We start from the raw sequence: 25197 nt of genomic DNA, 5'->3' as shown, positions 1-25197 counted from the left end.
AAGTCATTGTGCACTTCCCTACGTCTCAGTGAATGACATGCTGCAGAGTAAAAAGAATTTGTGAAAATTCCAATATGTGTTTTTAATTCATTGCTCAACCTTTTGCAGCGAGTTCTCCGATGGATGAAGTTCTGGCTTCCCTGAAGCGAGGTAGTTTTCACCTCAGAAAAGCAGAGCAGCGGTCTCTGCTTCCTTATCCAGATGAAGATGACAGCAATAACATTTTGGCACAAATTCGGAAAGGAGTGAAGTTGAAAAAAGTGCAAACAGATGTTTTGAGGGAATCGTTCACACTTCTTCCTGACACAGACCCGCTGACTCGCAGCATCCATGAAGCACTTCGTCGTATTAAAGAGGCATCACCAGAGTCCGAAGATGAAGAGGAGAGCTTGCCATGTACAGATTGGGAAAATTAGCAAGTAATGTTCCTACTTTTCTATCACATTATTCTTGTATCCATTTGTTTCATGGTTGATTGCTAGGTTTTGTGTGAAAATTATTTCAGAATTGAACCCTCGATAAAGATTCCTTCAAATGTTCAAAATGACTCCCAAGAATACTGTTAGGGGAATCTAAAACTTCTAGAGAGGGGTTCAAAGGTTGACTATTTGATTTTTGCTACTTTGCCATTTCCTTATCTACATGTAATGCTATACCACTGGAAAGTTGTCAGTTCCAATTTTTTCACATCAATTTTCAGAAGTTTGAAAGAGCTTCTTTCGTGGCTCTACAGTCAGTAATGGCCCTCGTTTGCAGTTAAAACAATGTTTGTAATCAGTCAGTGTTTTTACACTTCTCGATCCTTAATATTTAAAGAGAAACACCTGGTAAGTTCATGTGATCAGGCAATATGGTCAATTTGAAAGAAAAAGCATAATATGTGCGAGTTAACAAATTAAACCTCAGGGTGCTCATAGACAAACGGTTTTCCAGGTCACACTCCATCTTGTCTCATTCAAAAAGATAAAGGCTGTCAGAATCTACAGTGTTTCGACATCCAGTTTCTTGGCGGATCTTGGCCGTCTAAAGTCACTCGCAGAGAGCAATATGGTAAAATAGGTCCAAGTTTAGTCAATCTGCATATTGCATATATAGTGTTGGCAGTCGCCGATTTTATTGATGAACTTGTCTTGCAAGGTCTGTCTTCCCTCTTACCTCTCCACCCTAATTATTGGTATTGGCAGTGTAAGGCAATATGAAGGGTGATGCTCTGAGTATGAGGAAGTTAACTTTGTACAAATAAAGTCATTCCTGATGGGTATTGGACCTCTTTATCACTCCCCACTAGAACATATGTCCCACAATTCTGTTCCATATAGTTCTGTAGCAATGTTCTTCTGGGATAGGTATTGCACCCAAGGCCATTAAACGTGGCAAATTTCTTTTCTTCAGTTATCCTCATCCAGGTGGCCCTAAAGATGTTTCGAAAAATGTAAACCTACCTGATCTTGGGAGTGTCAAACTGACCAAGGGTATTCTGTTTTTCAGAGCTACTGATTCCCTTTGTAGGGGTGAGGAGCATTCTGGTATAACCTTCTTGCTATCTCATAATATGGGCACTGATTTGCACCTTGGTTCAACCAGCCTTCAACACTCGCTTGGCTCTTAAAAAAATGACTGTGATCTCAAAAATATTGTATGAGTTAATAGGTTCTACATGACAAAAACCCATACATTTGTTTCTAGGTTGATAATCAGGGGTTTGCTATTGTGGTTCCGTAGACTGACTTTTTTGTGTTCATAAGTAACCATACTGACATTTTCTTTGGTTTGTAAGGAAATGGCATCAGGTTTCGATTTGTGAATTTGCAACAGCTTCTTCTCTTTTTGAAAGCCAAATAGTTGAAAATCCTATTTTGTAGTTCCATGAGATTGTGCTTTTTATGTTCTTGAATCTGGAAACTGTTTTTTGAGGGGCTATAGCATCACCAAGACGAGTGAGTGTCTTGCAACCTTTGAATCTGAAAGTAAACCAGTTTCGAAGGGATTGTGTCCTCTGACGTATTCCTTATCTTTGATAATACGTTTCCAGCTTGCTGGCCTCGGAATTTTTTTTCTGTAGAGGGCGCGTCGACGTCCGCCGAGTCGATGTCCTTCGACGGCCACCGTATCGGCGCCGACGTCGCCATGCCCATAAATAGCCACGCGCTGCGTCCGTTGCTCAGTTCCGTTTTTCCGCGCTTCGTGGGGCCTCGGAACGTCGTTGCTCAGTTCAGTCAGGATAACTATTTCTACTCGAATATACCTTATCGTTCTCGATGGCTTCTTCATCAGAACCGACGACGCCGCGATCCGGCTTCAAGAAATGTCGAGACTGTGGTAAAAAAATGTCAATAACGGATCCACACAGGATCACAGGATCTGCTTATGGTGCTTGGGATCCGAGCACCATTGTTCGGCGTGTGAGGACTGCATGTCCATGACGGTGAAAGCCTTGAAGGAGCGCAAGGGGAAGCTCGGGAGAGGTAAGTCAGCCAAAACCTCCTCGAGAGTTTCGTCGGCTGAGTCGAGGCATTCGTCTCCTCGCCGTCGAAAACATTCCCATTCTAGATCTCGAAGCAGCTCTCACCATTCGTCGAGATGAAGACACTCAAAAAAGAGACATCGAAGGTCCCATTCCTCGTCTTCTGTGCCCCCAGAAAGAGTCTCCTGTCCCACTAAACACAGTTCTCAAGCTGAGTGGGAGGAATTCAGAAAGAAAATGTTAAGCGTCTTCGAGAACGCGGCCTCGACCCCTTCGAAGACAGCTGAGGGTGATACCCAGGTGAAAAACCCAAAAAATCAAAACGCAGCGAGTTGCAGCACCCTGCGAAACATTCCACCCAAGAGCGCCATGAGCCATCGGGTAAGAAGGCACCGTCTTCGACGCCGTCGTCGAAGATTGCTTCGACGCCGATGTCGAAGGGTTCCTCGACGCATCGGTCGATCGACTCAACGTCGACGCCGATGAAAGAGAGGACCAAGGCCACTCCACAGCCAACGGTGATTTCAAGGGCCTCCGGCACGACGTCGAGACTGTCGTCGATGCCCTCGAGTAGGATCCCGATCCTCTCGAATTCTTCGAGACCCCTTCCAGTTTTTTCGATGCCGTTTTCGGCGCCTTCGAAGCCTGTTACATCGGCGTCGAGTTTGGCTCCTTCTGCCTTAGAGATGGGTTTTACTCCATTTCAGAGGTCAGAGTACCCTGGACTTTCTTCAATTTATGAAGAAGGGGAAGATTCTGACCAGGAAATATTCGGGTTACAGAGGACCACACTGCCTATTGCAGAGGATTTCACCTCTGAGGAAAGAAGGCTGAAGGACCTACAGGAGTCACTACATGAGGCAAGTGGGCTGGACACTTCCCCAGAAGTGGAATTTGTTAAGCCAGACCCAGGGGAACATGCCGAAACACCCTATAGAACCCTGATGGCAAGAATTATTGAGTTTATGGGTTGGTCTGCGCCTTCACCTGTTTTTCAACAGGATGACCTAACAGATATATTAGACAAAGGCCCACAAGAGGACCCGGTGGTCCCCTTCCATGCAGCCTTAGAAAGGAAAATTGCATCTAATTGGGAAACTCCCGAAGTTATCCCTGCAGTCAATAAAAGATTGTCAACCAAGTATAGGGTAGCGGCTACTGACCCTGAATATTTATCAAAACACCCGACTCCAGAGAGCCTGGTGGTTCAAGCGGCAACTTCATCTAGCAGTAGGACCGCTTACCCTACTGTCCCACAGGATAGAGATGACAAGAGGTACGACTCTATGGCGAACAAAGTTTTCTCTGCCTGTAGTATGGCATTGAAGTCCATCAACGCCACCTGTACGCTCGCCAGGTTCAGTCACACACTATGGGAGTGTGCTTCATCAGCGGCTGACTGCATACCGAAGGAGAGGAAAAGGAAGCCTTCCTTAACATTATTAAAGATGGCAAGGATGCCATGTGCGAATCACTTCAAACTAGCATCGATTCCGCTGACAGTATCAGCAGGGCCATGGCGACAAGTACAACAATCCGCAGGCATGCGTGGTTGCGAAAGTCGGGCTTTGCTCCAGATGTACAGGCCAGACTTTTGAATATGCCCTTTGACGGCTCTTCATTATTCGGGAAAAAGGCTAATGACAGTCTGGAAAAGTTACAGACTTCTAAAGCAGCAGCAAAATCTTTAGGAGCTGCTATCCGCCAACCTTCTTTTCGCCCCTCAGGAACCTCTGGAAGAGGAAAGTCCTTTCGCTATTATTCCACATTCGGGAAAGGCAGAGGACAGCCGGCTCAAAGAGGCCAAAGGAGATCCACCCGAGGTGGACGGGTCAAAAGTACTAAGGCCGCAGTAGCAGCAGGTGCCTCTTTAACCTCGGCATCAGCCGCCCCCAAACCACTCTGAGGCCTTTCCACACAAAACACCTGTAGGGGGCAGGTTAACTCGCCATCTGACGGAATGGCAGGCTATAACGTCAGATGCTTCGGCATTGGAAACAGATGCCCAAGGTTACTGCCTACCCTTTCTGCACATTCCTCAGTCATCCACCGGGGAACAGCTCTCTGAAAGTTTCAGATCCGCTCCTCTTGCAGGAAATTATAGACCTGCTACAGAGAAGTGCCATAGAACCGGTACCTGTAGCGGAAAGGAACAAGGGCTAGTACTCCCCCTACTTTCTCATACCAAAGAAGGACGGAGGACTGAGACCCATCCTGGACTTACGAGAATTGAACAAGTTCCTCAGGAAGGACAAGTTCAAGATGGTAACTCTCTCTCAGATCCTTCAGGCCCTCCAGCTCCAGGACTGGCTGGTATCTCTGGACCTTCAGGATGCTTATTTCCATGTGCCAATCCATCTCAAACACAGGAAATACCTGAGGTTCACAATTGGCGACCCTCATTATCAATTTCGAGTTCTGCCATTTGGGCTCACCTCCGCCCGAGGGTCTTCACCAAGCTGATGTTGGTAGTGGCGGCGAATCTAAGGAGGGAAGGGATCCACGTCTACCCCTACCTGGACGACTGGCTGATTAGGGCTGTATCTTCGGAACAGGCCCAGGCCCAGCTAGATTATGTCTGCCACTTCCTTCACAGACTGGGCTTCTCCCTCAATTTAAAGAAGTCGCAGATGATACCATCACAGAGACTCCAGTTCATTGGAGCGGTCCTGGACACTTCCCTGGGAAAAGCCTCGCCACCAGAGGTGAGGGCTTAAGATATTCTACGGATGGTCACCAAGTTTCAAAATGCCCAACGTCTCCCAGCCTTCGACTTTTTGAGGTTGCTAGGCCTCATGGCATCCTGCATCTTCCTTGTGCCAGAGGCTCGCCTCAGAATGAGATCTCTTCAGTGGGCACTGAGAAGTCAGTGGTCGCAATTCTCAGGGAGAATGATAGATCTCCTCCGGATTCCGGACAAGGTAGCCCGCGACCTTCAATGGTGGGCCTATCCAGAGAACATCTTGAAAGGAGAACTGTTTTGGCAACCATGGCCGGAGATAACAGTAGTCACAGACGCCTCACTCACGGGGTGGGGAGCCCATGCCAACGACTTGACCATCAGCGGTCGTTGGTCTCCATCGGAGTCCAGACTACACATCAACCTATTAGAGCTGAGAGCAATCAGACTAGCGCTGAAAGCTTTCCTGCCATCAGTACAGGGGAGAAATGTCCTGATAATGACGGACAAGACGGTGGCCATGCACTACCTCAACAAAAGAGGATGCGTAGGATCACTGCCACTGTGCAGAGAAGCAATGCAGCTCTGGTTTTGGGCAATCCAAGAAGGAATCTCTCCACCTAGCCGGAGAGAAGAACTTGACAGCGGATGCTATGAGCAGGCAGAGCACAGTCTCCCACGAGTGGGAGCTAGCTCAGAAAGTCCTTCAAGAGATCTTCACCCTTTGGGGAACCCCTCAGGTGGATCTGTTCGCCACAAGCAACAACAAGAAGTGCGATCTGTTCTGTTCAAGGGAATTTCCCCCGAGAGGAGCTCTAGGAGATGCGTTCGTAGTGGACTGGGAGTTTCCACTCCTTTATGCGTTCCCTCCAGTCCCTGTTATTCCTCAAATGATCAGGAGGTTGAGAAGATTCCGGAAGACCATGATCCTAATTGCCTCGGATTGGGCCAGGAGAACGTGGTACCCGGGCCTTCTAGATATGTCCATCTGTCCTCCAATCCATCTTCCACTGAAAGAGAAACTTCTCTCGCAGAAGGGAGGTCAGGTTCTCCATCCAGACACCAGAACCCTCCACCTTCACGCTTGGCTTCTGAAAGGTTGAGGTACAAGGATTGGGATCTCCCTGATGACGTCATGGAGGTGTTGCTTTCGGCCAGAAGACCGGCAACAAAGTCTTTATACCGCTGCCGTTGGAACAAATTTTGCAGCTGGTGTAGGGAAGAGAATATCGACCCTTTTTCATGTGGTACACCAACGGTGTTATCGTTTCTACTCTACTTGGCAAACTCAGGCCTTCAAGTGGGCACTGTAAAAGGCTATCTTGCAGCGCTTTCTATCTTCAAGCGCACTGCGGAGGAACCATCGTATTTCAAAATTCCTCTAGTGGTACAATTTCTCAAGGGACTAACTAATGTTTACCCTCCAAAACCATTCCAGGTTCCCTTATGGGACTTAAATTTAGTCTTAAACTTCTTAATGGGCACTCCATTTGAACCCCTTCACTCTTGCGCTCTGAGATTTCTCACGCTTAAAACTCTTATTGGTAGCACTAACATCTGCTAGGAGGGTGAGCGAGCTACAAGCTCTCTCCTGTAAACCCCCACATACAATCTTCCACAAGGACAAAGTTGTCCTACAGCTGAAGCCTAATTTCCTCCCAAAGGTGGTTTCTGAATTTCATATTACTCAGAAAATTACCTTGCCTTCGTTCTACCCTCCTCCCCATCCGGGGAAAGAGGAGGAAAGGCTACATAAACTGGACCCTAGGCGAGCTCTCAGCTTTTACATCAGCAGAATGGCTAGGATCAGGCAAGCAGACCAACTGTTTGTAGGATACTCAGGTCACAAGTTGGGACTACCCATAACAAAACAAACCATCTCCAGGTGGATTATTGTGGACATCCTGGAATGTTATAGACTAGCAGGGAAAGAGCCACCCCAAAATCTCAGGGCTCATTCAACCAGGGGTATCGCAGCCTCTTTGGCTCTCCAAAGAGGGGTACCGGTCCGGGACATATGTGCGGCATGGTCGTCCGCACATACATTCACAAAATTTTACAATCTGGATTCCTCCACTGCTCAAGAGACCAGATTTGGCAAGGCCGTATTACATTCGGTCCATCCCTAAAGGGATACATGACACTCTCACTCCCACCTCCAATTACATGCCACTGCTATCGGAGTCTATCAAAGATAAGGAATACGTCGGAGGACACAATCCCTTCGAAGAACAAGTTACTTCTTACCTGGTAACGGTCTTTCGACGGGATGTTCCTCCAACGTATTCCTTACCGCCCCTCCCAACCATCCCCGCAGTGATAACTTCCCTTGTGGTTGCAGTTTACGCTCCTTCAAGGTCAATAACCAATTCAGGCATGACTTTTCTTATGCTACAAAACGGAACTGAGCAACGGACGCAGCGCGTGGCTATTTATGGGCATGGTGACGTTGGCGCCGATACGGTGGCCGTCGAAGGACAACGACTCGGCGGACGTCGACGCGCAGCGCCCTCTGCAGATAAACATTTCCGAGGCCAGCAAGCTGGAAACGTATTATCAAAGATAAGGAATATGTCGGAGGAACATCCCGTTGAAAGAACGTTACCAGGTAAGAAGTAACTTGTTCTTCTGTTAAATGACTTGTCTATAAGAGTATGCAGCTTCAGGCATTCTTTTGACCTGCTCATTCTTCTAAGACAAAACGATAGGTCATATAGAAGTTATGTATCAAAGACCGCTCATGGTGAATCTTCGATTAACCATCGCTCAGTGCGCTATTGCTGATTCTTCCTTAGATAGTGTCATCTGCTTGTTTTTAGGTGGTACTTGGACATGAGATCTGCAGTAAGCCACCTGGTGGTCTTTCTGTCTTTTGAAAATTACCTTGAATCTGATGCTCGAACTGAGGAATTGTTTGTTTTATTATGTATTTGTCAGCATATTCGTCTTGTAAATATAAACCAGTGGCATTCTTCCAACTGTGTTGGTTACTCTCCTGGAGAATTATTTCAAAGTAAAAGATTATGCAAAGAATATAGTAACTGTCATAACCTCGCCTTTAGTGTGTGTATTTCTGAGGCTTGTGGATCTGCTTAGATCACATGCTATGCATAGACCGACATCTAGTGGTATTCGCAGAGTAGTACTTGATTTGTTTTCGAAACTCGAAAAGGGACATCGACTGGACATATTAGTAATGCTATCCCTAGTGCAACATCTACTGTACCCATGGTCCTTGATGCGTCGAGGTCCCTCCAATTGATTTTTTCCTTCATCTAGTTTGCAGAGTTCTTCTGGCTAAAGCCTTTGATTTAAAAAGTTTAATATTAGACTTTCTTACCTATTCTTTCGACAACCGCCCATCGCCTGCCGCACTAAGAACATCTTCTGTGGATGCCCATTGTCGACAACAAGCCGAACAACCACCTTGACGGACAGTGACTGCAACCTACTCAGTCCTCACCGGGCCTCGGCCCATTATAGTAGGGAGAGTGGGGGGAGGGTCATACACTACTTCTTCTTTAGAGAATGCCTAATCTGACCCCCTGTATTCCCTTTCATCGCCATGCTGCCTTTTCCATTAGCTATGGAAAACACGCCATTTAAATTCTGTCCAACTTGTAATAGGAAGTACCCCTGGAAATACACACACAAAGTGTGAAATCACTGTCTTCCAATGGATCACCCCGAAAAGAACTGCAAATCCTGCAGACTTTTTCGTCCTAAGGCTTTATAGGAGCGTCAAACTAATCGCTGGGCCGCCCACACCATGCAGGCTGAGGCCTCCATAGATGTGGCGGGGGAATCCAGTGATGGCAGCGTCGACGTCCTAAGTGACACAGAGGGCGATCGGGGTTCAGGAAAATCCAATTTGCGAGCCCCCGACTCGATTATGCAGGCAGCAGTCCTGTTGCGTAGAAAACACCCAGCGGCAGACGCACACGCACTAAGGATATAACCCACGTCTGAACGCCAACCACGTCATCAACCGTTCATGGCCATGCAGTGTCTAAGGAAAAGTCTTCAAAATCATCTCTGTCCTCTGGGCCATCGCGTTCGCCGCATGACAGGGCTCCGAAACAAGTGCAGACTAGGCCTGCTTCAGACACAGCGCAAGGCCCTCCTTTCGCGCACCGAAGGACATGCGCCAAAATCTAAACTTTTGACGCCCATTTCTAACGTGTCGAAAATGCAGGAATTGATCAAGAAACATGTCCCGGTCACGCATTCAATGCCCAAAACCTTGAAAACCTCCATAATTTTGATGGCAGTTCCATCCCAGCCCTCTACCTCACAGGAGAGCGGCTACTCCCTCTAAAGAGACATACACCCCTCCTAAACACTCCTGCCCCTCCATTATTTTCTAGGTCTACTGAGTAGAGCCCTGAAAGCTTTGACAGGGTGATGAGGAGGATGTCCTGTTTCATTGTCTTCTTGGACCGTCACCCTCAGGAGTTCACAAGCCCTCTGGGTTCTGCACAGGGAGAAAGAGTAGCCAGTGATGAACCACCTGCCAAGCCAAGGTGTGCAGCGGATAGAGAATTTCCAGCCCAGCACCTCCACCCAATCTCTTGTTACTTCACAGTTCCAAGATCCCTCACAAGATCTCAAAGATCTCTATATTGTGGACCCCTCAGATTCTCAGTATCCAGGTTCCCAGGACGACCAGTATAGTCAGGTCCAGGACCAATATTACGACGATGACTACAGACATTCTACGTCATCCACTCCACAGACAATCAGGATCAGCCAGTGGCTGACTCTCAAAGATAATCAGCTCCCAGTACAACAAGCTGCAACAGGGCCTCCCAACACTTCAAAGATTTTGTTTGTGTAGGACATTCTGGGAGACAAAGTCAGCTGCACAATGAATTCCCCTCCTTCAGTCGGTACAAAGGAGTATTCCGCCCCCCCTACTAACACCAAAACTCACGAGCGATCAACCCGCACATTGAGAAAGTGTTCAGGCTGGCCCCTACCGACCCACTATATATCGGGTCAATTAAAACCCGACTCCCTGGTTGTCACCACGACCAGGAAGAGAGCAGGCACACACACCCCTGGCCTCTGCTGAGGCCCCACCTGACAAAGAAAGCAAAAAGAGGTATACCTTTGGCATCTAGCTATGGTTGCCATATGTGGGTCTCGCTAGAACAACAGATTGAAGCCGTCCCCTAGCCACTCAAGACTCAGCTTTTAAAAACAGTTTCAGAGGGCAGACAAGTGTCCAACTGTATTTCAGGCAAGATCAAGACCTAACCCAAATCTGGGGAATAGGAAACCTGACTCCCAAGCATACAAACAGTCCGAAAAATAAAGGGGGAGACCCAACAGAACAGAAAGAGGGCACAGACATGGCCTTGAGGGACGATATGAAAACCTGGAATTCCAGGAACAGTTCATTGCATCAACCAAGGTGCAATTTGACAACATGAAGGGCGAATTGAAGCAAGCAGTCCACGAACTGAAAAAGGACATAGAAAACCTAGAGGAGAGAACAGACAATCTGGAAAGGTCTGTCCAGAATATGGACGAGGAAGCGCACCAATGGGCAGAAGCACAAGACCGCCTTGCACGACTGGCGATGGAACTGGAATCCCAATGTGAAGATTTGGAAAACGGGTCCAAGAGGTCGAACATTAGAATTAAAAATATGCCGGAAACAGTAGAAGACAAAGACCTTCGCACAGCGGTACAACAAGTATTCCAAGAAATATTACAGGACGGGTCCGGGGAAGAAATCCACATCGACAGAATACACCGAGTGGGCCCTCGAAGATCAGGGGAGCCCGCCCGAGAGACTTGCTAGTGGCCATGACACGATACGCACAAAAAGAACAAATCCTTAGAAAGGCCAGAACGATGGAGCAAATAAGAATGAACGGACAAGAAATTCAGCTATTCCAAGACTCAATCCACGCTCAGAAAAAAGAGAAATGAGCCAACTAACTAAACTCCTCACCGAAAAACAAATTCGATATAAATGGACATTCCCATTCGGCCTCCTTTTCACATGGGAAGAAAGACAATATCGAATCGTCACATGCGAGGAAGGCCTCAAGATAATGGGATACCAGGAATTGGAGCCCAAGCCATCAAAGCCCAGCGAACCCCAAAGACAAAGGAGGCTACCGAGGGGATGTCAATCGGAGAAACGGAAAACAAGACTCCAATCCTGCAGAAAAACTAAGCCACCCCGAACATACAACACGCATGCACAAACAGACGGAGGGAGAGGCAAAGGTTGATCGGACAAGCTAGCCAGGGCAGGTGCCGACAAGAAGGCGCGGCAGAGATACAGGACGGCCAAGGAATCCGCACCACAAGCAGGATTTAGGAGCCCCTGCGATCTGTTAACCCTGAGAAGTTAGAGGGCATGGAGCAAAGGCACGATGCCGGAGCAACCATAGGGCCCAGTGCCCTCCTCAGGGGCAAAGTTGGGTGGGGAAGGAGGGAGGGGGGGAAGTTGAGGGGGAAGTTCAGAGGCAGAGAGACTCCAAAAACCGGTACTAAGGCACATTACAGCGACCCACAAGGTAAAATCAATCAGAAACTTCAGACTAACCTGAAAGAATGGGGCTGAAAATCTTAACGTACAATATCAGAGGGCTGAACACGCCAGTGAAACGGAAAAAAATTGAACATTTCCTGCACAGAGAAAAGTTTGATATAGTTTTGCTCCAAGAAACGCACATACAGTAAAAAAGGAGAGGCCTAATCCGGATAAGAGGCTACAATCAAATCCTCCAGTCCAACGATGAAGAGAAAAATAAAGGAGTACTCATTGCATTCGCAAATCATCTACAGGTCCAAATCAAAGCGACACAAGCAGATAAGAACGGTCGCTATGTCTTCACAAAACAAAGGTCCGGATAGATAACCGTCATTTAACCCTAGCCACCATATACGCTCCAAATACAGGACAGGAGGGATTTATCAAAGACACAATCAACAAATTGGAAAGCTTTGCAGAAGGGGAGGTGATCCTGACCGGAGACTTCAGCCTGGCATGGAATCATGCGGAAGACCGCTCAAACCCCAAAAGCAGCCAACTTGGATCTCCCTCTCCGGCACTGAAACAGGCAATGCAGAACCTGGAACTGGAGGACGTTTGGCGGAGACTTAAAGGAACGACGAAGGGATACACACACCACTCGCACGTCCATGATACCAGTTCCAGAATAGACTATATATGAGCAACAGGGGACCTAGTCGGAGAAATTCAGGACATCGAAAAGGGACAAATATTACTTTCAGACCACACTCTGCTATGGATCACACTACCCAAACTCACGACACGATCGAGGCTATGACGATGGACGCTCCCCAGAGAAATCATACAAGATCCAGTGGCAAGAGAAACCATCAGAGAAAAAATAGAGGAATACTTAGAGTACAATAACACCCCGGATGTCTCCCCAAGCACGACATGGGAAGCCTTCAAAGCGGTGATGGGGGGACAATTGATAACCTTAAAAGCACAACAAGATAATCTCTCACACAAATGGGAAGATGAACTGGGGAAAAAACTGGAAGAAATAAGAGAAGAAATGACCAAGAACACCTCCAGGTAAATCAAGAGAGCATACCGACAGATCCAGAGTCAGATAGACCTGATAAGGACCAAAAGAGCAGAAAGGCAACTACTGCATGCAAAACACTGGTATGCGATGAAATCAAACAAAGCAGGCAAACTACTGGCAAGACAATTAAAAGGCAGACGGCAGGAACAAATGGTGCAAACCCTGAAAGACGAACAAGGAGAGAAGAAAACGCAAACGAAAGACATCAAAGAAGTATTCTGAGACTTCTACCAAAGTCTGTATTCCTCACAACATCCGAGCGAAAAGGAACAGGAGGCCTTCCTAAAAGACATCACACTCCCGACAGTGTCTCCAACCGAAAAGGCGGCCTTGGATGGGCCAATAACGCCAGAGGAGGTAGGGAAAGCAATTCGAGACCTTCCAAGAATAAGGCCCCACGACCGGACGGTTTTACGGCGGCCGTCTACAAAATATTCGCAGATATTTTGATTCCATACTTAACCACCCTATTCAATACCTTCAAGACCTCTAACCGCATCGCGGCATCCATGAATGAAGCAAAGATACCCGTCTTCCACAAAAAGGGGAAAGATCCAGAGAATCCGAGCTCATACCGCCCAATAGCCCTAATTAATGTTGATGCTAAACTCTACACTAAGGTACTTGCAAACAGGCTGGCGCTCCTGCTCCCCAAACTGATTCACCAAGAACAATCAGGATTCATCCCCAACAGGAAAACCCACGATAACATAAGACGAAAAATTCATCTCATAGAGAAGGCCGGAATCATGAAACTCCCATCAGCAATAATCTCGCTGGATGCAGAAAAAGCATTCGACCGAGTCGAATGGACAATGCTATTCGCGACACTAAAGAAAATGGGTATAGGAAACGAATTTATAAACATGATCCGAGCTAACTACAACTCCCCGACGGCCAGGATCACAGTCAACCGGGAACTCTTGAATCCCATTAGCATTGGAAGGGGCACAAAGCAGGAATGCCCTCTATCACCCCTGCTGTATGCAATCTTTCTGTAACCTCTCCTGGTGAAAATCAGTGCCGCCCCAGACATAAAGGGCATAGAAATGGGAGGGCATATGCACAAGACAGCCGCATACGCCGACGATATGATGATGACCATAACAGAACCTAGCAAATCGCTCCTGCGTCTCATCCAGCTGATAGACGATTATGGGAAAATCTCAGGGCTGAAAATAAACCAGCAGAAATCAACGGTAATGGCATTGGCAGGAGACAAAGAAGAGATCCACAAGTTAACGAAAGACCTACAACTGCAAACGGCGGAAGAAGGAGTGAGATACCTCGGAGTGACATTGATGCCTAACATACAAAACCTATACTTGGGGAACTATACAAATCTCATGGAAGACGTTAAAAGACATCTCCACAGATGGAACCCGCTGGCAATTTCCTGGTGGGGTAGAATAACGGTCATCAAGATAACGATTTTACCCAGACTACTTTATTACTTCCAAGCGCTCCCCATAAGGATTCCGACAACTTTATTCAAGTCCCTCACTAAAACAATTACCAAATACGTATGGCAAAACAAAACACCAAGACTATCACAACAGGTGCTCACAGCACACAAATCAGATGGAGGTATGGCGCTCCCCCACTTTAGGAAGTACTACAAGGCGGCACAACTTGTGGGTTCTTAGCGAATGGATCACGGACGCATCTGAAAAATGGTGGGAGGCACAGGGTAGAGCGTCGCAAGATCAAACCTGCACCACCTCCTGTGGAAGAGACCCGAGCACAGACACCAAAATATTAAGATAAGTGAAGTCATGAGCACAACCATGAACGTCTGGGACAGAACTACCAAGAGAGAAACTCTCACGATAGATCCCGCCCCATTCATACCAATGTTCGACAACCCAGACTTTCCCCCCAGGTGTGGAAAAAGGGACATTCCAGAAATGGCGAGATGCCGACTGCACAAAAGTGGGAGACCTGTTCGAGGGACAGTGGATCAGATCCTTCACAGAATGTCAGGATTTACTGGGCCTCACGGAAAAAGACAGATACCAGTGCGATCAGATCCACCACTGGCTCACAACACCGAGAATAATGAAGGCCCTGACAAGGGATCCCACTCCTTTTGAGACCTACATGCTGACCCAAACGAGAGAAAAGAAATTTGTCTCTAACCTATACAAATTCATCAACGCCCAACAAGAAAACATATTGTGGTACTACATGAAAAAATGGGAAACGACGCTAGGGAAACAAATCACGAGGAACCAATGGACATATCTCTGGCAAATAATCCCCAAATGGACACGAGCAATACAAACCAGGGAAGCCTGGACAAAAGTGATGATCCAATGTCACTATACCCCGGAAAGACTTCACAAAATGTTCCCGACATCACAAGGGAACTGCTGGAGGGGATGTGACACCACGGGCACTTGGAGACACATCTGGTGGGACTGCAGGGAACTACAACAATTCTGGGCGGAAGTGAAAACACAGATGCAAGAAATGTCCAGAGGAACGGCCAAACTAGAAGAAGAAATATGGATGTGTGGCATGTGGGCCCCCAGAGATAAGACACTTACCAAGACACAAAAGCTGAACTTTATGGTATTCCTCATAGCAGCCTGGCTGGCAATTACACAAAAATGGAAACAAAAGTCCCCCCCCTCCCACCATTCAAGAGTGGCTTCACAGAATATGGACCTTTATAGCAATGGAGAGAATCACTTATAACCTCCAAGGGGACAGACAGCGATTCGACACGGATTGGGGAGACGCCATAGAATTCTTGCAAAGTGACTGCATGCTACAATGGTGCCCTCACAACATCTGCATCCTGGATATGTTTACAAGTTAAGATCAAAACATTCGTGGGACACAAAAGCTCCGCAAGGACGCTAATACCGGGAGGGAGGGGGGTAGGAAGGGGGGGGTTGGGGACATTGTTGAGTCCTGATGTTAATGTTTAAAGAAATGCCAATAAAAATTACTTTTAATAAAAAATCAATTTGTATGCCGCTGACAATGCAGGCCGCATCATAGCCGAAGGCATGTTTATTAAACGCCATGCCTGGCTAAGGCAGTCGGGCTTCAAGCTTGAAACGCAGGCCACTTTACTTAATATGCCAATTGAGTCAAACAACCTGTTTGGCAAGGCAGTTGAAGATGCACTGAAAAGTGCCAAAGAGGAATATGAAGCTTAAAATCGCTTGGGGCCTCATTACGAGTCCGGCGGTAACGGACTGGCAAGCTAGGTGCCAGTAAATTTTGTTCCCCATTCCTGTGGCGTCCCATAGGACACCATGGGAATGGGTTCACTGAAGCACCTTTACTAGCGGTGCTGGTGCTTCCGTTATCAGCCTGCTTACCAAAATTGCTGCACCTGGCAGGGTCTGACCTGTCGGGCGCAGCGGGCCCGGCAGGCAAACTTGTAATTTGCTGGTCCGGAAACAAGAGTGCCGGTAAGCTTACCAGCACCCGTGTTTCCGGACCGGCATGGTTGTAATGAAGCCATTGGACAACTGTCTAATAAGCCTTTTGTCCAAAAAGGGTCATTCAACACGATAAGATTTTTCTGTGGCCAGGGCCAACAGTGCTCCTGTAACTATAGTCAAGGAAACCAATCACCATTGTGGCGCAAATAACAGCGACAGTCTTCCGGTGGTTTTCAAAGAGGCTACAAAAGGTCCAGGAGAAGGTGTGTAGGGCCTTCTCTACCAGATGCTCCACTACCCCCAAACAATGATGCCCCGCTCGAGGTCCCCTGTGTGCAACAGATCTTAATTCGGTCAATTCATTGCTGGATCCTCTAGCTGTTTGCCGAGTGCCAGCCTCTCCCTTTAGGGCATCAGAATAGGAACTTCTACTCTGTCTACGGGTCTTAGTGTGGTCTGCTACCGCGGATCTAGTGGGATAGTGAAGACGCTACAGCAGATCCTTCATCCCAGCTGAAACTCGAGGATAATTGGATTCAGGTGGGATGTCAGCTAGATCTTTCAGGAATGTTGATTTACCCTTTCCAGAGCGCATCTCCACCTTATCCAAATTCATTGCAAGATTGGGGTCAGAAGATAGAGGTACAGAAGTGCCCACTCTGTCCATAATAGGTAAGAATGGACTGTTTACACCTCGTATTCCCTCCGTGCTTAACCCGATCAGCATCCCAGAAGGTCTTACCATTGCACCTGGGAACTCCATTTTTTCTGCCAAATCTTTCGCAGGCAGTGATTCAGAGGTCGACCCTCCTTCGAGGGGTCCCCAAATGGACTGGAGTTGGTTGGGGAATGATCTAGGTCGATAGATACCCCCTCCCTGTTCGCCCCATAACATAGAGGGAAAGGTGAAAGGGAGAGGGGTAACAGGGAAACCATTCATTTCCAAGCCCCGATGACTCTCTGGGATACCCCTACCCTCTGAGGGGGTCACACTCTTTACTACTATATCGATAGTGGGGCTTGGAGGAATAAGTACACCTTCCTGGCTACCAGCATCAATTGGTGTAATAACAATTGGTGTCTGTGTATCTGGCACAGGCTCTGGGTTAAGAATCACATGCTCTGGCACAGGAGACACAGAATTCAGTTCTTCCTAGCCCCCATTCTTCGTTTCATCAATTTTCCTTTCAATGCATTGGTTGGCTTTTCTAAGAGCGGGGAACTAGCTTGGACTTTAGATGGTCCCCCCTTGACTCCTTTTACAACTTCCTATACAATGGATTGTTCATTAGTGAGGTCGATAGCTGTAGCAGCAATGCCGATAATACTGTGAACCAGATGGATGATAGGCGAGTTAATACCACCTAAATCAACAGCCGATTTAGTCCTCGAATTTAGGACACCAGAGGCTCCTGCCTCTCCATCAGCAATAAATGTAACCCCTGTTACAGGGGGAAGAGAGATGTTAATCAAAAAAGATGGGCTTTGCATATTAGAAGTCCCTAAATTAGGCCCTCCCAACTGGGGTCCCCTCTCTACGTTGGATACAACCATGTGCTCCTGAGAAAGAGTTAGCAGGCCAGCCCCACTCCGCAGGCCTGATCTCATGGGAATTATTAGTATTATCCAGCAACTCGGAAATCCAGTTGCACAGCGAAAGTAAATGAAGATAGGACTCTGGCCCGCATGGCAAAACCCGGTTGAAAGGGTGAGACAATCTGGTCACACTCTTCAATCACTGGTGTAAGGTTACATCAAACGAAGATAATAAAGTACGGTGTTCACCAAGTTGCGCCCTATTTTTCCAGACAGAGGGAAATCCCAGCTCCACAAGCGCCCTCCAACCCAAAGCGCTTAAGAATATGTTTAAAATCCGAACAATGGGGTTTTGTAACTTTTATAGTAGTTTGTGGATGCTAATACATTTTCACACGCATATAAGGCTCCTTACCTTGCTCTAAATAGGGACTTGGGTTTTTCAGGAATCTGCAGAGTACCCAGACCCAGCAAAGCAGAAAACGGCCAAACAGCAGAATACTGCAAATCGCCCTTCACACGCGTCGGGTGTGCACTTATCACCAATAATTAACGGTGTGGAAAATTCATTTGTGAAAAACAAACCAACAGCGAGGTATCCAGGATACTCCCTGATCATGCTACAAAGGAGGTGCAGGATTCACCTCAATAAACACCTGTGACCTTGCACCAACATAAAGGACATTACAGCAAACAACAGAGCTTAGCAAGGAAGGTTCCATATCTAGGGCCCCAATACCGAATTAAGGTGTTACTTAAAGGAATAGTGTGCTCAGAAATATTATTATCCCGAGGGTTCGGGCATGTGTTTTTTAAGCATACGTTGATCAATCGTACAAACATTTCCTATCACCTTACCGTAGTTTTCCACTTTTGTACACATGCGAAATCAAGCATTTTGTGATCATCTTATCCGTTGCTGCATCGCCCAAGCAGGACTGCCCTTGCGGCACTAAATCATATCCCCCGCCCCTGAGCCCGACATCACTAGACACGTACCGCCCATTTCACGTCGCCAAAGCACATCTCGTGTGAACGTTCTCTGCGCTTCAGCTAATGACGTTTTGCCATGGAAACGGCAGGACGCCTCTTTCCTCTTTCCTCTTTCCTCTTTCCTCAATAAGTATAAACAGATCGCTTCACAACAGACATCAGATTTTCTTTTCTTTTCCATTCCTCTCACTGTATTTCTTTGAGTATTCTGTGCCTCATTTCTGTGCTCTGGTCAGCTACCTTCGTTATTTGTAGCCCTTGCGAACAGATACCAGTACCATTGCTATAAATTATTTTTGTTTCCCCCACAATGGCAACAATACAGCCCTACCAGTATGAGCCGGAGTATTCCGAGGCGGAATTACTCGAAAGAGAAAGATGCGGAAACAATGGGGCTTCGGACGACAGTTGGGAGGACGGTTCAACAGATGAAGAGCCTGGCGGCCCAACCCTCATGGTCCACGGCAGCCATTTTGGATTCTTCCCTTACACCTACGTTCTCGACGGCGGGTGCTGGGAATCTTAATTTTGGGGCTGAGCAGCCTTTTTCGCCTCAAATGGAAGGTAAACATCATCCGTTCCGACCTTCTTATGACTGGCGTGCTCGGATGCCACTGCCTCATACTGTCTCGCTTCCACCTACTTCTGCTCCACTGTCCTATGCGGACCTGATTGGTGGAGGGCCTTCCTGGCAACCATCCTCATTGCGTTCGTAGGGTTGTGCCCCATATGAGAGGCCTCTACCTACCCCCGCGCCTGAGCCTTCATCAGAGGATGCATTCTAAAGGAAATTTCAGAGGCTCATGCACTCTGACCCTATGAAGGAGTATTTTAAGGGTCCTTTCAAGGAAATACACCTTGAACCTCCACCTTCCACCTCGGCGGCTCCTACGGTGGTACCACCTCTTCCGATTGGTCCGCCTCCAGCGCTTCCTCCCCTACCCCCGCTGTCTCCCATTGAGAAGACACCAGTAGAACAGAATAGCACTTTAAAACCTGTGGCGGCCCAGCCGCCTGCTCCCGATTTGCTGGATTATCCTCAAGCAGATGAGGATAGCGATGAGCAGCCCCGCTCTGTCAGAGCATTCCATGACTGGGTTCTGGATATGATGGCTCTCCTCAACATTACAATACCTGAGGCCCCCACTCCACAGAAAGGGGTGCTTTCGGGAGCGTTCACCTTGTCACCACAAGAGCGTACTGGCCTGTTACTTCAGAAGGATGTGTTGGCTGAGGCACGTAAGGTCTGGGATAAGCCCCATACCGGGGTACATATTACTAAGAGAATCGACACCCGTTACAGGCTTCACACCTCCGAGGAGATAGCCTTGGCGTCTTGTCCGCTCTCTTCCTCTACGGTGGTAGCTGCAGCCATGCTTCAATCCAAGTCGGCCACTGCAACCTCTGCGGCTGCGGCTCAGATTCTCTCCAAGGAAGACAAGATTCTGGACTCCTTGGGCAAGAAAGCCTTTGCCAACTCAGCACTGCAGCTTCACCAAGCAAATGCCGAGCTGATCCTGTCTGCTGCTAAAATGAAGCTGTGGAAGGAGTTGGCTGATTTCCAGGAGTGTATTCCTGCAGATAGGTTAGACGACTTCAAAGCCGGTTTGTCGGACGCCAGGGTGTTAGCACAAGATCTCCTGGAAGCTGCGTCACACCATGGGGATACCTCAGCTCGAGAACTGATGGTGGGAATTGACACCTCCCGCCAGCCGTAGCTCCATGCAACAAAGTTTTCGAAGGAGATGCAAGATAAAGTTCTGGACCTTCCCATCTATGGCAAATGATTGTAAGTTTGTCATCCGTAGAAGAATGGAACAAAAACCAAGGCGAGCACCCAAACCGCCAAATCTTTGTCGGTCCTGGCAAAGGTCCCAGCTAAGGCACCTTATACACAGAGGTCAGGGTCTCTGTCTTGATCCTTCTCTGGCTTCAGGGGGTTCCAGGACAAGCAGCCACGCAGAACTGAACCTCCAGTTGGCGGCACCCATCGAAAACAACAACGTGGTCAGTTTTTCTCTCGCCCATCAGCCTCCTCTCCAGGGGCAGGGAGACTGTCTCCCTGCCGACAAGTAAGCAAAATTATATTTTTTGTCGGTCGCATGAGATTCCAGTGGGAGGACGAATCTCATCTCATCTGGAGGCGTGGCAGACTATCACCGAAGACCAGTGGGTTTTGTCCATCGCTTAGGCGGGCTTTCACTTGCCCCTTCCCCCATCCCCACCCTTTAACTCTCCCTTCCAACAGATCGGGACACCCTCCCTCAGAGCCGAGGTTCAGAAGCTTCTAGACCTCAGGGCGATGGAACCTATTCCCCTCAGGGAGCAAGGGGAGGGCTTATATTCTCATCTGTTCACAGTGCCCAAACCCAACCAGGCGGGCCTGCGCACCATCCTTGACCTTTCCCACTTCAACCTTTCTCTTCCCCAGATGATCACACCTTGCCTCTCTTCGGAAGGACGACTTGCTCAGTGTAGTGGACCTTCAGGACACATATATGCACATCCTGATATGGAGGCCGCATCGGAAATATCTGCGGTTCTCCCTTGGAGGGGAGCACTTCTAGTTCTGTGTGCTCCCTTTTAGTCTCAGCTCGGCGCTGCGTGTCTTTACAAAGATGATGTCGGTCATCGCAGCTTTCATTCGGCTACAGGGTGTTCATGTATATCCGTACTTGGACGACTGGCTCTTTCGCAGCCTTTGTCCACTGACTGCTTTGAGCAATCTCCAGTCTCTCCTCCAGCTCCGTTTCAATCTTGGCCTGTCAGTGAACTGGCGGAAATCTTCCATGACGGTCTCCCAAGACCTGATCTTCCTGGGTTTCAGTTGGAACACTATCGACTCCAGGGGGTATTTGACGGCGGACAGGATTGCGGATCTATTCGCCACGTGTCAGCTCTTCATCCAGTCAGAGCACATGACGGCTTGGCTGTTCCAGAGGCTTTTGGGCCTCATGGCCTTGTGCGTACTTGCTCTTCCTCTTGCACATCTCAAGATGAGACGTACGCAGATGGCTCTTCGGAGCTCTTGCTGTCAGACTTCGGACTCTGATTCCAGGATGATCCCAGTTCCATCCTGCATGATGACAGACCTTCTATGGTGTTCTTCGACCAACAATCTTAGAGTGGAGGCCTCCTTTCAGGAGCCCTGCCCAAAAGTGAAGATTACCACGGACTCCTCCCTTCTGGCGTGGGGCGTGACTCTGGATGGCGTGGGGCGAGACTCTGGATCATCTCCAGTTGTCTGGATCATCTCCAGTTGTCAATCTATGGACGCTGCAGGACAGGCAGTTTCATATAAATTATTTGGAACTCCTGGCTGTTTTTCTGGCACTGAAAGCTTTCCACACCGAAGGCTAATTAGTCTAGGTCCTTTCTCTTTCAGCACATAACGAGTGTCCATACGGTGACACGGTATAATGGGCTGCACCCTTTGAAGCAAATCTAAAAGCATACTCAACAGATACTAATCTATTAAAAATCAAAAGAAACAAGCTGTGCACCCTCTCCCATTCTTCAATTCTTGTAATTCCACTTCCGTGTACACAATTGAGGAGTAGCACGCAGTTATGTCGTATGAAGACATCGAGAAATTAACAGAAATAAGAGCAGTGACATTAGGATTTACAGCTGAAGAGGCAAATGAAATCCTTGGACTTATAAAGGAAGCCAATATCACTACACAGGACAAAGATCCAAACAAAAAGATTAAACAGTTGGAATATGCCATCAGGAAAAACATCAACCGTAAATTACACGCAGTCACTTTAGGTCATTACTACAAAGCACAGAGGATTCCACGCGGACTGAGAATTGGCTCAAAACCCACTTTATGCAAAGAAAGCAAGGAGTTTGTGACAAAATGGGAACAGATTCTCAATAAATGTTCCCTGGATTTAATATTACTGACCATCAAAGAATTATCATCAAACCTATTGGTTCTGGAACAAGAAATCAAGGATCTCGCATTAGAAATCACTCACAAGCGAAGGCACATTCAATGATATTCTGATTGACATCAACAAGAAATTAGAAGGTTATAAAACAGATTTAGAAGCTAGGAAAATAAGGAAATTTCGAAGGGACACCTTTGACTATCTACGGGACGAAGTCTACACCTGGGCAGACAAATACCAAAGCCAACCACAACGACCAAGGAACCCTAACCCTAACTTTGACAACAGTAGTTCCGATACAGACTCGAGTAGAGATGGACACCACGTACACAGCTCACTACCAGGGCTAGGAGACAGATTAGTACAGCCTTCGATCACGTGAGCCTGGGGCTGGGAGACCCCAACTAGGGGTGAAGCACCTTCATCCTGCCCTTCAGTTCCCCGCCACGCTGGAGAAAAAAAATTCAAAGACTGGGCCCTAGACAAGCCCAGATAATCAGGTAAGGCTGCCTGGAGGGCACGAGAGCACCAACTTGGAAGCACTACAAGGGGTGCTGAAGAGCACAGGGCACTCTGGGCTCAACATCTGCAATGCCACTTAATAAACACCACAAGCTGGCGCAGAGTCCACATACAACTACCCGCTCGCCAGCCAGCCACACAAGCCCTCCTCACGGGGGTAAAGCCCAGAAGGGAGGGAATTAACAGCGGAACCCACCAGGAATGCAAGGTTAAGCAAATGGAACTAAATTTCCAAGCAGGAAGCACGCTGCAGCATGTACACAGACGGCAGCAGTCTCAACATACTTTGGCAGAGGATACCCTGCCTCAAACTACAACAACGAAGGGCAAGCTCTAACCAGAGGGTTCAGCCGGCGGAGTCTAAAAAGAAAAATGGCAAAAACCCCCAAAGCAGCAAAGCAAACTGACATATCCACTCGATTGGTGGCAACTGCCGTGGAGAAGACGAAGATGGGTGAACGGACAGAGACATAAACCCACGGAGGAGATCCAGAGCTCACCAACAACTCTCCTGCACAAGCGGTAACTAAGACAGACCTCCAGGAACTGGTCCCAAAAGGGCACAGAGGAATTAATGATAAAAATCACCAGCCTGGACAAGCGCATGGACGAGTTGGAAAGCAGAACCGCAGAGATTGAAAACCACACTATGTGACCAGGCATACAAGATCATGGACGGAGCAGATAGGATCACAGCACTGTAAGCTAGATGCAAGTCCCTGGAACTCAAGCAAGAAGACTCAGAAAATCGCTCCCACCGCAATAACATCCGCCTACAGGGCATTACAAACTCCATCACAGACTCAGAACTGGGCGACTTCACGCTGGACCTCTTCTGTTTTATCCTGACACTGCCCGATAGTGCACCGCTGGAACTTGATAGGGTGCACAAAACCAGATCAAAATAAGGATTTGAATAATAAGAATAATAATAGCACTTTTATGTTTCTTGGCTGCAAGATTATATATATTTCTATTTTCATCAGAATAGTGTTTTTTCCATATCTCAAAGGCTTTGCGTTTGGTAACTTTAAGTTTAATAATTTCAGGGGAATACTAAACTTTAGTGTTCTTTTTCCTAACTATCCTAGTTTTTTCTGGGGCCACTAGGTTGACTGCTACACATCATAAATAAACTTTCATATCTTGTCCTGAATTACTTTACAAGTTTGGCTGCTTACTCATACTGGGCCAAGTTGTCAAAGATGTTTTTAAGTGGGGCGCCAGGGATTTAGTTGTAAGCTTGCACATATATCTTGAATTAATTATGATCCTGTCCACTTAGTTGTTTTTGCTCTAAGGTGTAAACAATATTATAGTGACTTAGAGAATGAGCTGATGCTACCTATTCGAAATTGGGTTCCATGTGATAAAATTGCAGCAGAAATTGCAGTGATTACAAAATATCGTGTGGTTTTTGCGCCCCAATCCATGTAAAGGATGCGTGGGACACCCCTGCAACCTCCGGACCCATTATACCATTTAAGGGGAGCGGGGGACACCCCTGCTCCCCTTAAATGGTATAATGGGGCATACCTTTACCGGGTCAAACCACAGCATTTTTGCCGCAATTATTTTTTACCGTGACATTTTTGCCGCAATTTCATTACCCGATACCCTAAATTCTTGATAGCAGCCGGATGGCTAGCAATCCAGTCAAGTGGTCCTGCCTTTCACATGAGTGGCATCCAGGACCTGATGAAAGAATCCCAAGACTGTCAGTGTGGACTCAATGACTGCTGCAGTGGAGTCAGGTCTATCACCTAGCCCAAGATTGAAATCACCCAAGATCATGACTTGGGACAGCGGTTTGAGCATAGGCATCAGCATGTCGCAAAATTGCACATGGAAGTCAGGCATTGTGGATGGAGGACGATAAACAGTAATGAGGTTGATAGTGGTATTATAGTCAGACAACTTAATATTCAATATCTCACAGCCCTGCGGGCCTGAGATAACTTTATGTATCTGCAAAGAAGCCTCATATATAATGGCCACACCTCCACCTCGTCCTGATTTACAATCTGCTCTAAAAAAATGGTAGCCAGGAGGAATGGCCAGCACAAGCCCAGGGCCAGCTGCGTCATGTAACCATGTTTCTGTTGCAAAAAATATCAATATG

General features: G+C 47.5%; 1 protein-coding gene across 1 annotated transcript in view; it reads left to right on the top strand.

The window, feature by feature from the left end:
* Nucleotides 1–25197, top strand: part of JMY (junction mediating and regulatory protein, p53 cofactor) — a 1013065-nt gene that overhangs the window by 930658 nt on the left and 57210 nt on the right. The window contains exon 10 of the mRNA XM_069627416.1: nucleotides 109–419. Within this exon, the coding sequence (XP_069483517.1) occupies nucleotides 109–416 (308 nt within the window). The 3' untranslated portion in view covers nucleotides 417–419. The remainder of the gene's footprint in view (nucleotides 1–108; nucleotides 420–25197) is intronic.

The sequence above is a fragment of the Ambystoma mexicanum genome, chromosome 6p (genome assembly GCF_040938575.1).
Source record: "Ambystoma mexicanum isolate Mex_15411 chromosome 6p, UKY_AmexF1_1, whole genome shotgun sequence".
Taxonomy (NCBI): domain Eukaryota; kingdom Metazoa; phylum Chordata; class Amphibia; order Caudata; family Ambystomatidae; genus Ambystoma; species Ambystoma mexicanum.
This window is presented reverse-complemented; position numbering and strand designations above follow the sequence as displayed.